General features: G+C 44.9%; 1 protein-coding gene across 2 annotated transcripts in view; it reads right to left on the bottom strand.

Annotated features, from left to right (window-relative positions):
- Positions 1 to 3,204: 3,204 nt before the first annotated feature.
- CEP85L (centrosomal protein 85L) overlaps positions 3,205 to 15,392 on the bottom strand; it is a 519,352-nt gene continuing 507,164 nt past the window's right edge. For both annotated transcript variants that reach the window (XM_078648480.1, XM_078648481.1), the window contains one exon: positions 3,205 to 6,904. In XM_078648480.1, the coding sequence (XP_078504606.1) occupies positions 6,741 to 6,904 (164 nt within the window). In that variant the 3' untranslated portion in view covers positions 3,205 to 6,740. The remainder of the gene's footprint in view (positions 6,905 to 15,392) is intronic.

The raw sequence follows: 15,392 nt of genomic DNA, 5'->3' as shown, positions 1-15,392 counted from the left end.
AGCGTGGAAAACACCTGCACGTGAATGAGTAGGGAAATAGGAAAAAAAAACTCCTGTTTGGAAAGTGCACATAAAGGGAGGGCACAAGACAGTGAACAGCACAGACCTAAATGGCGAAGACGCGACTGCCTATAGACACGTCCAGACAAGGCTGAAGTACGAGAAAGCAATAACCATCCCGGAGAGTGGAGGGTAGAACCAGTCACTGCAGAAGCGGAAGATAGAACTCAGGCACCCCATGATAGCGAACATGCCAGGTTGCACCCACAATACGCGCAACACTGAAGAAGTGTGCCGTGCAGCTCCTCTGCCCTTGTACTATACAATGGCGGGGCGTCAGCCGCGGAAAAAACTGTGCCTGAACGGAGCAGAACTACGTGTCCCAAGGGACAGTAGCTGGCGAAAAGAAGAGCAGCCAACATGGACAAAAAGGAACGCATCACAGCTCAAATACGTCCCTGGGAATGGCAGGCGAGGCAGAAGCCTCACGGTAGGAAACCTCTACTGATGCTACGAAGTACTACTGCCAACCGTAGACCCCAACTCCAACTGAAAGTGCAATAGAGCGACGCCAACCTGTGGGTTGCATAACAGCAGAAAGAGAGAAGAGACTGATCCACAGAAGAACCTCTGTGAGGATGATTCCACAGGAGCATACCAAGCGTTCCTTGTAGGAAGGCAGCTACACAATAGCTAGGAAATACCCTATATAGGGTAAGTCTCAACCCCGGCAAGGGGCTCCTCTTGAGACAAGCACCGACAGAGGACTGAAATGAAGGTAACACCAGCTGTACTGAATAAAGGCAAACATGGCGGAGTAGCCGCCTAGACAATCTGGGCATTACGTCATGAACAAAGGGTCCCAAACGAACAAGGCAACGCTGCCTATGCACAAGAAAAAGCAACACAAATTCATACAACGTAGGAAAAAGATAAGCCACAAGGCCGAGAAAGCTAGGCCGCAAGGGCCAGAAAATCACGGGAGACCAGATATGAGGCGGGAGACAGCTGAATCAGCGTGACAATCAAAAAGTTCCACACCATTGAATGGCAGATCCTGAAGAACGTCCCGAACATTGTCTGGAAACCGACTATTGAGCAACCATGCATGGCGGCGCAAAGCAACCGACCGGGCCATTGCCCTACCCACAGAGTCTGTAGCATCTAAGGCTGATCGAAGGGAAAATTGTGCCACTGCCCCGCCATCACGAAGAAGGCGATGCAAGTCAGCTCGGGGCCCTTCTGGGAGAGAAGGAAGAAGAAGCTCAACTAAGTCCCAAAGGGCAAAAGAAGCACATGCGAACACACAAGACGTGTTCAAGGCACGGATGCACTGGCGGAGGCAAAAATGTGGCGACCACATGTCTCCAGCCAGCGAGACTCCCTAGTGGGAGGTAGCAACGGCACAGCGGAATAAGGCTGCAAGGCGAAATCCGCCAGGACAACCAGACCCGGATCTCTAGGGTGAAGGGACAAGCAGACCGGATCATTTGGGGCTGGTCGATGCCTGCGAGCAATGGCCCTATCAACAGGATCCCCAGAGAAGGGCCATGCCCAGGTACCAAGCAGAATGTCAAACGAAGACCCACCAAGGGGCAGCAAAGGCTCTACGTCCACAGGCTCAATGTGGAGAAGATCCAGTAAAGGATCAGAGGGCAGGGAAACCATAGGGGGCTGCAATTGAAGATTATCCGCAGCCCTGCGAGCAGCCCTCGCAAAAGCCGCACTAGCCTCTGTTGCCATTCTGGGGGGCGACAACAAACCATCAGTTGGGGACGGTTGGAGGCTAACTCGTCCACTAGATAGTAAAGGTGGAGGAGCCTGAGGTTGATCCGAAGGCCATGGAATGCTAGGCACTTGCACCAGGTGGCCCCGAAACGACCCGAGCACGGTGAGTCCAGAGGGATTTCATCATCCTGGAACAGAGGAGCCGTAGGCGTCGGCACCGACGTTGACAGATGCCGAGACGGCATCGGCACCGACATCAAGAACCTCCAGAGGAGACCCAATCTGGACGCGGCCCGAAGGCGACTCGACCTCCACCTGCGGGGGGGAGGGAATGTCAACACGGTGTCAAACACGGTGTCGCAGCCGACGCCTGCGCAGGAAGCCGCACAGGGCTATGCGGTGACTGGACGGGTGTGCTGGACGGACGACTGGGATGCCCCTCCGGGCTGTGTCCCGATGTCGTCTTGACTCCGGATCTGGAGTCGATGCACACAGCCGGCACCGAGGACGAATCTGTCGGCAAAGACCCGACATGAGTGCCTTCCTCGTCTGTGGGACCCGAAGGCGCACCAGGGAGAGGGGGTGACCTTTAATAGGCCTCCATCTGGGTCCTCGTCGCTCCGACACCTGGGAACCTGGAACTCCTGGGCGCCTGTGCCTGGCAAAGACCAAGAGCAGCAGGCCCCAGCGTCACACTTACGGGAGGGCGACCTCCGTGACTTATGATTGTGCTTACTTCTCTCCGAATGTCGTCCACGGAAACGACCCCGTGAGCGGGCCCGATCCCGAGAGGGAGAACGGCGGCGTGAGGGCGCAGGACCGGACATCCGGGCGGTCAGCAGCTTCCTACGACGCTCCCTGAGGGACTTTGGTTTCATCTACCGCCAGGCGTCGCACTCTTCGGAGTCGTGGTGCACTCGCAGGCACCACATATATATTGCGTGCGGATCCGTGACAGACATTTGTCGCGTACAGGTCTCACATGCCTTAAAGCCCGAAGGCATCGTACACTGTTCCGTGACGCCGAAGGCGTCGAGAAGGCCCGAAAAACAGGCCAAGGAACCGCTGGTTTTCCTGGACCCGCTTTGGGAAGCGGAAAAGAAGAAAACTGACGTCAGCTCGCCGGGAGGGGCTTAAATGGCTCAGCTGACGTCACGTCCATGTACGACGTCAGGGCGGAGCCCTGCGGTGTTCCCCCCGGCGCAAAGAGGTGCTGCTGCGGAATGTTTTCCGGATCCAGTCTGACGCCTGGGGATATTCTAAATTAAGGAATCTGCGGCTAGATTGAACTGGTTGAACATATGCGCCTGGAACTAATGAATGTTTCTGTAAACTACAAAGATGTTTCTGTCACAGCATGGCTGTAAACATGTAAAGCAATTTGCACTCATCAGAAATTACACATTTTTGTAGTGGCAGATAAACCAAACCAAATAGAAGCCTCTTCCCCATAGTAAATAAGGGTAGACCCATCAATCATTTGGTTCTGTAACAAAATTTATTTTACTCTGTAAATACATGTTCAAAACATGAGCAAACAAATTGTCAGTGGAAAAATACTAGCAACTAACATTTACTTTATAAATAGAACTTTGGCATTCAAAATTCTAGCTGCAAATCCTACTTACAAAATATTTTAAAAAGAGGCAGGTAAAAGAAACCTAAAGGCATGAGCCATCCAGTGGCTCTTACTGTTTTTAACACTTGATGCATTTTCTTTTCTCTGCGTTCATGACAACTCTATGTACAAACGAGGTATTTAGCGCGCTTGAAATTCAGACCCACATTTACACAATACTTGATGCTGGCATCCTCAAGGATTCATACATAATGTACATATAGTCCAGCTCTGCATATGCATTTCAATTTTTGCTCACTATCATTTGCTGTCCTTCCCTCCTTCTCACTATAGGAGGAAGTATAATCCATAGCTCAGTTTTCCCCTTTATACAGTGGATTTAAACAGAACCTCAGATGTGAAAACCACACCATACAAATTCCTACATGGTATCTAGCATTTACATTATAAATACAGCCTTCTCACAAGAGCAATCTAAACGACAGCAGGTTCAAAAAAAGCAAGTGAATGCGATAGAGCTCTAAGTTTGAGGAAAGGCACAGAGACAAATAGTAGTCAAATTAGCATCACTGGAGAGTTCTTGATTATATGTAAACTTTTGGGTTGGACTCAATATTCACTGAATAGGGACAAATTTTCCTCCGCTAGAAGCATCCCCTCTCAAATAGGCGTGGTTATCCCAGCGAACCTATCCTGATACAGCAAAAGACAGAGGCATGCCAAAGATATTTTACGCATGCATTATCCAATTCGCTGGAAAGGTGTTATGAGCCTACTCAGTTCCAGCAGACTGATGGTGTACTGAAAATTTTCACTAACATCTTATCAGCAATTTGCGTGTTAAGACAACACCTTCCATTTTCAACTCGAAATTTATAGATTTTATCCTAAACATTCATCTATTAAGGGACCCACATGGACATTAAGTATCTTTACACTATATTACAGTGTAATGTTTCCTTGTAAGGAACACTTTCATTTTCTTCTATGTATTATTCTAAGCCAGTAAGTCAGAAATGAAAGATGCTTTGCATAAAATGCATTAGGCCAAGCTCAATGGCTACCAAGCACGCATTTCCACTTCGCAAATAGTAAGTCATCCATGAGCTTCACTTTCCAAGCACGATGTACACTATTTATGGAAATGTTTTGCCATCACAAAGACATTCTACGCGGGCAGACCCTTTTTTCTGCCAAGGGTTACTGGGCTTGCATAGGTCATAAAAAAAAAATACATAAAAAATACTGTTCTTTTTTTAAAAATAGAAAAAATATATCTATATTTGTTTCTGTACAGCTATTAAATATAGTTATTAGGACGGTGGAATCTTAATGACGACACACAGAGTCCTTAGAGCTAAACTGTGTAAGGGACAACTCGTGTTTTGTTTTTAGGAAGACCTCCTCTGATACATGAAGAGGACAACACCCTACAAAACACTTTGATATCCCTATTTACACAACCAAAGCCAAAGACTAACATTAAATACATACACAACTTCTATTGTATGAGGATTAAAAGTGTTGCATGATTTGCCTAACTTCAATTTAGAGATTACATAGCAATACTCATAATCTTCCCTTAGTTAGGATACCGTATTTATGCTCCAGGACGGCTACAATCTAAAATACAGTAGTTTATTACTGTAAGTATACACTCTGTACAATCTACGGATTGTAGCCCTAACACAACATATAAATATCGATACTTCAATAAATCCAATCATAAAAAAACTCCCCAAGTTTTCTAAGCATCCATGGGTAATTAAAGATTGCCCAAGCTTTGCAGATTGTCTCCTACAGCTACAATAATTTCACAACCAAACCGGCTTCACGCAATAAATAATCAAGGCTACCATTCGCTGACCCACTCATCGATAATAAATAGGATATCCATGTGAATCACATGATCAATCACCCATCTCTTTCTTAACCACACCATACAGGAGCACATTCAAATCTTGTAAACGAAAACAGACCTAGTCAGCAGCCAATATCACTATGCGTCTTATATATTGAAAACCATAAATAAGAATAATAGCTTTGTGTGCTACATCATTTTAGGTAAGGTCTGCAAAGTAACATGGGCCAATTCAGCACCCTTGCACAGGCAAGACTGTGGTGCTACAGGCCTTGGGTAGGGAAGCGCAATGCTTCCAAATCAAGTGCATTACATACTTTAAAACCTCAGTGTGCTATAACACAACACGGGCATAGCTTAGCAACGGTCAGTTCAGTAAACTAATACGAGTCGTTACGTCCTTAGACATGGTCGTTCATCTGGACCAAACTTTCAAATGGCTACAATTGGAGGAATGTTTTTAAACAACATTCCACCAACAAGTCCATTGATGCTGTACCATTGTGCATTGCTGGAGACAAAGGGGCCGCACGTGGAAACAATAAACAACCATTTTAAAACTATATATTTTTAAAAACAAATACCACTCACTTGCGAGGTTAGTTGATCTTTTGGAAATGCAATATTAGAACAAATAGCATTGTCAGTATATGCACTTCCCTTCTCCCTTACAATCTGTTGAATGCACTCTCTACATCTTTACTGCCTCAAAGCCACTTCTGGCACACATTTGCTAATCATCATGATTCTGTTAGGCATAGCAACTTTACAATGAAAAATTTACCTTTTCTACAACAACTACTGAACCAGTCAGTGGGTAACTCAAAATATCATCTAAGGATATTTACAGGTGCAGGATTTATCCTCAATAAGCAGCTTGGTGCTCCCAACATGGTCTCAAAAATTGGCTGGCTCTTACATTGTATCTTTATTTTGTAACCTCTATGGAGTTCATGCACTATACTGTGCGGCACAGAAGGAAGAAAGACAATAGTGGCAATGTTTCATGCACTATACTGTGCTGCACAGAAGGAAGAAAGACAATAGTGGCAATGTTCTGCTTCTTCGAGTACAGCGCTATGTCCAGTAGCCGTACCACAAAGCAGTGGCCCTGTGCAGAGCCACACAAGCATCACGTTCAAAATGTCAGAGCAGCAGAACAGACACAGAAAAAATAAATTTCCAAATGATCTTTCAGTTAAACCACCACTTAACACTTTTAGCATGTTTTGCTTCATGAACCCTCCACTGTCTACTGCACAAACAATTTAAAGCAGCCAAATGGGAGACACAGTCCATCTCCTCTCATTTTAAAACATTTCACAGCTTGGTCCAAACACCTAGTAGTCTGGAGAAAGGAAAGCACAGCTTTCTGGCACTTCCATGACCATGCTTTCATCGGACGAAAGTGGAGAAGGGCTCCTGGTGTTCATCTTGCTTTCCAAACGTATTCATTCGCCAGTGACCACCAGTATATATATATATAGCTCTGTAACGGAAATGCATGGAGGGACAGTGAAGCAGCAACAATTTCACATCAAAAGTCAATACTGCTCTGAGGCAAACTGTAGGTCACTGGGTTATGCAGTTGTCCCCCATATCCTGAGCGTAACAGTCTGATATTATAGTTCTTAATTCATCGATGTCCTGCCGTAACTGATGCACATCGCTTAGTTTCGTTTGAAGAGATTCTGAGCTGTGACATTCATCACTTTCTTCAGATGAGGCATTCGAGGCTGTTAGCAAAACAAATGACAAAATAAACAAATGCATCGGTGTATGAAAAAAGCTAAACCAGTATAACAGTCATATTTTGTAAGATTCTTAAAAAAACACTGAATAGAATAAACTGTAAAGTTTAAGGAGTGTACACATACATACATATGTTATAGAACACTGGTAACTGTGGAATATAGTCCTATAAAGCCATCAAGGGGTTCAGGTGACAAACCATAAGACGTATGGTCAAGTTGGTGGTAAGTGTTATCTGCAAGCCGGGATAAGCCGTGATGGCAATACTGGACCATATTACCTGTGAATTCTTACGTTTTTTTGTATTCCATATTTAATTTGGTGCAGTAAACATGAATTTTACCAGCTGGTTTGGAAGGCTTTGACAACCTATGTATCTTTGAGGTAGAATCAGGTCAAACGTTTTAGGACTTCTGACTGAACTTAAAGGATCAATGGCAATGTTCAGAATTAGTAGGAGCAGAGAATTGCTAGAACTGCCCGAGTGGCTTAACTGAAGAACTACCACATGCCCTGGTGTCTAGGTGAGTAAAGATTACAGAAATGGCTGCAGAGTGTATCATTCCTGCATACTTGAGAGAGATTTGCAGCACCTACTTTAACATTGGACATACAAGCAAGTCTGCTAATTAGAAACCAGACACTTGGTAATAGGAAGCTTCTTTCACCCGTTTAGGTGTAGTGGAGGACAAGTTGCTTACCACTGGTAAAAGAACGTTCTCCAGGACGATGCAAATTCCTTTCTGGTTCCTTCCCGCAACGTGCAAGACTAGATTAGGACAATTTTACTTGAATCCCTATCACCAGCATTAGGTGGCACTGAACAACATTATTTGGGATGTTGGAGAAGTCCGTAACATATAAGGTGTCATAAAAGCAGGTGACGTCTATTGCGTCTGTTTATTTTGTGCCCCGGAGATGTTTGAGCTGCAGATAATGATTCAAAAATATACAAGAACCTCTTATCTTAATCTCGAGAGGGGGGAAGGAAGGCAGTAAGTATTCTACAGTGCTTACTTTGAATTAAAAACATTGATGGATCTATCAGTTTTCTTAGGAGGGCGCCACGCATCGACAATAATGGGAACTCCTCCTTCCACCATTTGTGAAACATGGGCACTGCCTCTGCATTGCTACATTGAAGAGTATGCACCATAGTTTCTGCTCTATTTCCCAGCCCTGTGGCAGATTGAGCTTAAGGGGATGTACTAGCATACAAACACCAGTAATGTTGGAGTGCAAGCAGGGCCATGTCTGGATCCAGTGCGTTGATGTAATGGCTAAGACTGCTGTCGGCCATGGCCTGCCTTGTTGGTGCCAGACATGACGGGCTAAGCTTTTGCTGCACACAATCTAATTCAGGTGCCTCGGACCTCGCCACATGGAAGGGGTCACGCAAGAGCAGAACTGGGCCTGGGCAGCAGCCTTCTTGGAGTGTGCAAGAGATCCCACCAATATGAGGGCAACTCAGCAGGAGCGTGAATACATGAACAGACCGAGATCAAAGTGCACACATGTACAGTCCCCACAGTGCTGAATTCATCACCAGTTAATGGGAGGCCAACATAAAAAGCATTACTAAAGGGAAGTAAATTGCGCCTGCAGATTAATTTTGTGAAACACCCCCAAAGTATGCTTCTAGGAAGGGGTAGGAGGCTCATCAAGGAATTTCAATTGAAAAAGATTGAGCCCTGATCTACCAAATTGAACATGTTCACGTTTGTCCATTTCCAAACAATATTATTGAAAGAAAGCACACAAGACTAGTAGCTGATTTGCTGATCTTTAGGAAGTTGCTAACATGCTAATTGCAGAGTTGACATGAAATTTTTCTGGAGGAGATTTGTTTGGTACCGTAAAATTATGCTTTACATTTCGAGATATCCTTGTAGAAATTGTTTGTTTTATTACCAAGTTTACATGCCCCAAAACAGGCAAAAAGCTTATTGTCCATTGGGAATGTTGCTCTCTGTGAATGCAGTGGCGGAGAACCTTGTGGGTCCAATTTGTGCTGTCTCCTCATCCTTGGATGGGTGAAGCAGAGGCAGGGTGGAAGGCAACACAATAAGTTTGTCGATGTGCAATTCTGCTGCAACCTTTGTAAAGAAGGAAAGATGGACTCTAAGCAGAGCTTAAAAAACATTGCAAAGCAGGGCGAGGCCCAAAGAGCCTGCACATTGATTACCTTTCTAGAAGATGTAATTACCAGCAAACGTGAGATATTTCACACCAGAGATTTCCGTGAACAGTAGGTGTAATTTTGAATAAAAGACCCATCAAGAACCTGAGAACCCGATTCAGATCCCAGTAGGGGACCTGAAAGGGAATGGTTGAAAAGTAATGTGGAAACATTTTAAGAATCTAGAAACATCCAGCAGTTTAAACAATGAACCTACATCGGATGAACAAATGGCAATAGAAATCGACTTTCACTATACGAATACTCAATTATTTTTCATATGCAGACACTGCAAATTGAGGGATGCACAAAGTCCCAGATTTAAGTGTATCAATAGACACTTTAACATAATGCTGCAAATGATAACCTATGTTTCTGATGGAAGAACGCCTGGGCGTTAGCAACAACTCTATCAGCTCCACAAGAAGTTCATACAGTGCTAAGGCTACTTTTTAAAGGGCAACCCAAGAAAGTTTAGAGTCACAAAGAATGGGTGAAATACACCTGCTAGGTAAACAGATCTTCACCAACTGGGAGCACAACTCTTTTGGTAGAGATGGGGTGCTCCTTTGACATCCCTTCCTGGCAAATTCAACGCAGCAAAACAAACTGCATTTCCGTTTCTCCCTGGTGGCAAGCGGATCGTTCTTGAGTCCTCCACGAGTGGGACTACTGGTCCATTACTTTCTACTATAATTTCTGTTTAAGATTTACTGACAGTTTGCTGAGAAAGCTGCATTGATGATCACCTTCTGTGACAGATCAATTCTTCTGTCTCGAACAAAGTCCCACAGCACAGTCACTTCACCTCATTGGAGTTTTGAGCCTACTCTGACCTGCTTGTTCAGGGAAATATTGCAGATGTTTTGCCTGTTCGTATTTGGACATGAGCACTCCTTAAATAAGGGTGAAAGACTATGGGTTACTTTGACCTACTTCAGTTTCAAGACCTAGATAGGGGCTTACAGGGAGCTGAATATCGGATCATCTGTAGTTGCTCCCCATCCATGGAAAGATGCATCTGTGACCACTGTCACTTAATGCCAAGGAGGTCTTAAAGAGTGACCCAGCAACAGATTGTCTGGATTGGTTTACAAAATTAGAAACTGGACAAGCAATGGAGGTGTACAACGCACTTTATATGACACAGTTCTGATCCATAACATGTCACGTCAACAGTCATTTTCAAAAGTACAAGAAGAACCAGAAAATATAGAAAACCATCAAGACTTGAAGGTGTAGGACAGCCTTTTTCATTTGGTGCAGTGACTTGGTAAACATTGAGATCATCTGGTTTGTACTTAACAATCTCACTCAACACATGGCTAGAGTGTTTCCACAAATACCCCTATAAACTGGATATGCTAGCGAAGGATGAGCCATAATTGCTTCCTTTTCCATGTGAAGCCGAACTAGTTTAAAAGAATGGTTGTAGCAGTAATAATCCTTAACAAATGAGGTGGAGAAGTCAATCAACCAGGTAAGTTGAGACGAAGTGTCTGCGACGGTGCAGCTGTGCTACAAGTACCAACATCATCTTTGTGAGTACCGTCGAAACACAGGCCAGTCCAAAAGACAGGCAAGCAAATAAAAAATACTGATCTCTTATTAAAATGAATTCTCGGAGTTTCCAGTCCTGGGTCGATATCAGGATATTAAAGTATGCGTCCTGGAGAGCTAAAGAAACCAGAGAGTCTTGCTTATTTAGAGTCTGCAGAGACTGTGGTACCATCAGCAATTCAAACCTGCCTTTTTCTGAGAAATGTGTTTCATTATCTCAAGGTCTAAAATCAAGAGCAAACTTCCCCCTTTCTTGGGATACGGCAATATCTGGAGTAATACCCCATTTGATTACTAATGGGGGGGGAGAACTAGTTTGATTGCCTTTTCACTAGTAGATAAGATATCACTTTGCTGAAGATATTTATGTGGGGCAAGAACAAGGAGGTTAACATGAACTTGCTCAGAAAATGTAGAGAGAAACATTTTTTCAGAATCTGGAGGATCTACTGGTGTGAAATGTTTTCCCTGACCTTCTTGAAGAAGTGCGACACCTGTCCTCCAATCACTAATCTTTGAGTGGGTAAGTTCGAGGCCTCAGAACTTTGGGTGCTGCTGGTACTGATAAAGAAGAGGATGATAACAATGTTTCTCTCCCCTACCGCTGGTGAACTGGTGACCGTTGTCCTTATATTTCCGATTTAGTTGATGAAATGTCTGAAGAGTGAGGCTATCTGCCATGCTTCAGCAGTCATCCAGCTCTCTTGGAAGGTTTCTGAAGAATCCGTTTTTTTTTGCTGAAATGGTGCTGGCTGACCACTTAAAGGGCATCCCGAGCAACTGTATCCGAACCTCCCTCAACAAGAAAGTGGTTCTCATCTAGGCAAGTCTGTCAAAGACTATACTGAACTACATAGATCTGCTAACTGCAACCAAGCCAGTCAGCACAGCCTACTTTGACACAGTTATCAAATAAAGGTTTTTCTGCCTATGAAACTCTGTCAAGCTTGGGTTAGTCATGGCTGCAATCTCCCATAAAGCAGGGGTGTACCTTGCCAAAAGGCAAGCTGTATTAGACATATTTATAGCAAGACTGCCTGACACAATTATTTACTTCACCAAAGCCTCAATCCTCTTAGATTCTCTGGCATAACAGTATGGATGGGGTTCATGAGGACACATAGGTCATATAGGCCATCCTGTCATCTGACAAGATAACAGAGACGGTATGAGGATAACTAGCAGACGTGTTTACGGCACAAGTTGCTGGACTTCAAGTAAGATGATTTGGGAGGTGACAATCTCCTCAACTGAGAACAACATAAATGTTGAGGATACATTAATAAATCTCAGCCACTCTGGATCTTGTTCCTATAAAGGCATAGTCTATGTACTGCACGGTCGTCGCTTTCGGTGTCTGATTACATAGAAAGTTGTTCAGCTGAACATGGAGACAGTGACTAAATATTGCTATAAAGTTTTCTGGGTCCAATCTTGGTGCCTGGGTATAAGGTTCAAGTAAGGCATCAGGAGAAGCAAGCCTCCAATAGCCACCATCCATATGTGTGGAGGTATTAGAAGGGATTTTTACTGTGGTGTATAAGGTAGTTGGAGATATAACCACTACTGTATACATGTGTGTGTAGGAGGAAGCAGCAAATGGCACTTGGTTGCCCCCAAGGGAGAATAGGGCGGATTGTTTCACTATAAAGAAAAGAGCAAAGGTATGTGAATATTTTCATAAGCAATTAAGTGGGCAGGAAGGATGTGGGATCAGTATGTTTTGTAGGAGCACATGTCAAACACTCTTAACTGGTGCATGTGTAGAAGATAACTGGTGGGTTACTGACCCTCGGTGACCTGACGTAGGATGTTAGACCTTTTAAAAGATACCAGCAAATTCAGTTGTGTTGTATCCTGCTTAGCATCTCTCACGGGTAGCCACATTACTTATGTTGTAGGTTGGTGGGACTGTTTACACAATTTCTAAAGAATGTTTCAAGACACTTTGTAGGGGGGGGGGAGAGAGAGGTTTCTCTAAACTAAGACGGGGTCAGAGGATACTGCTTCTGAGATACTGCATAATAAACAGAGTACCCTGTACTCTTACTCCTGGATGGGAATCCAGGTGTTTTCATTGACCTCAATTTCAATGTTCCTACTGTTTTTTTGGTGACCAAAAAAAACCAGTAGGAACATTGAAATTGAGGTCAGTGAAAACACCTGGACTCTAATCCAGGAGTAGGAGTACAGGGCACTTTGGGTTGGTGTGACTGACTTTCAAGCATTTTTCAAGTTTAGTTGGCAGAACATTTTAGATTTTGTTTTATATAGCGCTGGCCATTTCATAGCCTTGTGAATTAAACTTCCTGCTACAATACAATTTAATGGTACTCAATTTATAATAATAATAATATTAATAAAACCATTTCTAAAGCGCCTGGTTACACTCATCACAGTGTGTCCCCGCGCTATGATTGCTGTCAACCCCCTAAGTAGCTGCTAACACAAGGCTAAGAGACATTGCAAATTCTAGCTGAAGATAATTAAGTATGTGGAAAAAGGTAGGTTTTAAGTTTAAGGCGGAATCTCACTTCTGATGGTTCCATACGGAGTTCAATGGGAAGCTCATTCCAGTATTTACCCGCCAGGTACCTGAATGAGCAGCCTCCCATTCTAGCCTTACGGATGCGAGGTACTCTGAACAGCATAGTTCCCAATGATCTCAAATTACGTCTGGGACAATGAATGGTCAAAAGCATTTGCAAATACGCTGGGTCTTTCCCTTGGGCAATGCGATGTGTAATGCACAACACTTTGAACCTAATGCGTTCCTTGATGGGGAGCCAATGGAGCATTGACAGGGCCTGTTTCCCTGATGCTCTGCAAGGTAGGTTCAGCACCTGGCGTGCAGCAGCATTTTGAACGCACTGCAGCTGATGAAGCCCTTTCGTACTTAGGCCTATGAATAGGGAATTGTCATAGTCAAGATGGGGCGTGACTAAAGCGTGAATTATAGTTTTCCTGGCACTGATAGGCAGGAGATCTAACACTTTGCGTATTGTTTTAAGGATACCATAACATCTTCCTGTCACCTTGCCAACATGTTGTTTAAAGGATAGACTAGAGTCCAATAGGACACCTAAGTTCTTCACAGTCTCCGAAGGAGAGGGTGTCGGACCTAGTTCAGACGGCCACCACGCAGGCGACCAAAATTAATGGGGTTTTTCCGATTACCAACAGCTCAGTCTTGTCACCATTTAGGCGCAGACAGTTCTCGTTCATCCAGCTTGCTACCGCCGTGAGGCAGGTGGAAAAATTGATTGCAGCTTCATCCTGTCCCTGGGTAAGTGTGATCATTAGTTGAGTATCATCGGCATATGTGACGATGTCTACTCCAAATGATTCCACAATATGAGCTAGGGGTTCCATATAGAGATTAAATAATGTCGGGCTCAAGCTGGAGCCCTGTGGAACCCCATGCCTCAACCCCCGGGGGGAGGATTTGAATGGGGGACAATGCACTTGAAAACTTCTATTCTCGAGAATGACTCAATCGGGGTTTAGAGCTAGTCATTCCACTGAATTAGCTGTCCTTTTCTCCACGGAACTTTTGAGACAAATAGCGGATGAGGGGCAGACAGCAGCATTAATATTATTAGATCTAAGTGCGGCATTTGACACCGTATTGCACACCACGCTGCTGTCTCGCCTCTCAGAAATGGGAGTGGAAGGATCGGCCCTCGAATGGATAAGATCTTTTCTCGAGAATAGAAGTTTTCAAGTGCATTGTCCCCCATTCAAATCCTCCCCCCGGGGGTTGAGGCATAATTTGCGAGTCTCCCGGCTTTTCGCCTCAGGAGGTATTACGCGCAGCAAACAATCTGTGCGCGATGCAAAGGCGGGCTTTTTAAAGCGCCAGCCCTCCTCCTCTCTGGCGCCCCCTGTCAACTCTAAGTAGACAGTATCCTAAAGGAATAGCCTCAAGGGTTTCTGGCGATGACTCTTCGTCCAGCCATGTCTCCGTTAAACAGAGTACATCAAGCTTGTAGTCCACTAAAAGCTTGTGGATTTCTAGCTTGTGTTTCTTCATTGAGCGGCAGTTAAGCAGCATCATCCTTACTTTATCTACTTCCTGTCCCATGCCTATTAGGGTCCGGGAGTCGAAGGTACAATCCACACAGCGTAAAGGTAGTGTATCCGCCTACAAATTATGCCAGCATCTCCCTTTGATCTTCGGCGAAGGAGGAGTAGTTGTTCTCTAGTGTATTGAAGTCTACCTACCCCACCATTCTCGCAATGAACATTGGTTCTGGCCCCAGGCCCCGTCCGGCCGCGGACGGGCGCAGACGGGCTTGCCTTTGGCGCGCCCGCTGCGCGGTCGGGAGGGTGCTTCACTCATATGCAGGCTAGGGGTGGGAGTGGCCGAACTGCTGGAGCGGCGATCCCGGGCTACCCCCAAGATGGCGACCAAAGCTGGCTCTAACCGAAACAGCACCTAACTCGGCTGTAGGGAGAGCGAGCAGGATAAGGGGGGGGAGCGCGGTGAGAAGAGCGTCCTTCACCCAAGTAGATATTAAAAATAAGCGTCCTTTGCAACAAGTAAGTTAATAAAAACAGCAAATACAATTTTAAAATGTGCGAGTCTCCCGGCTTTTCGCCTCAGGAGGTATTACGCGCAGCAAACAATCTGTGCGCGATGCAAAGGCGGGCTTTTTAAATGCAGGCTGGGGGTGGGAGTGGCCGAACTGCTGGAGCGGCGATCCCGGGCTACCCCCAAGATGGCGACCAAA

The sequence above is a fragment of the Lissotriton helveticus genome, chromosome 6 (assembly GCF_964261635.1).
Source record: "Lissotriton helveticus chromosome 6, aLisHel1.1, whole genome shotgun sequence".
Classification (NCBI taxonomy): domain Eukaryota; kingdom Metazoa; phylum Chordata; class Amphibia; order Caudata; family Salamandridae; genus Lissotriton; species Lissotriton helveticus.
The sequence above is the reverse complement of the archived record's forward strand: the minus strand, read 5'-3'. Positions and strand labels throughout refer to the sequence as shown.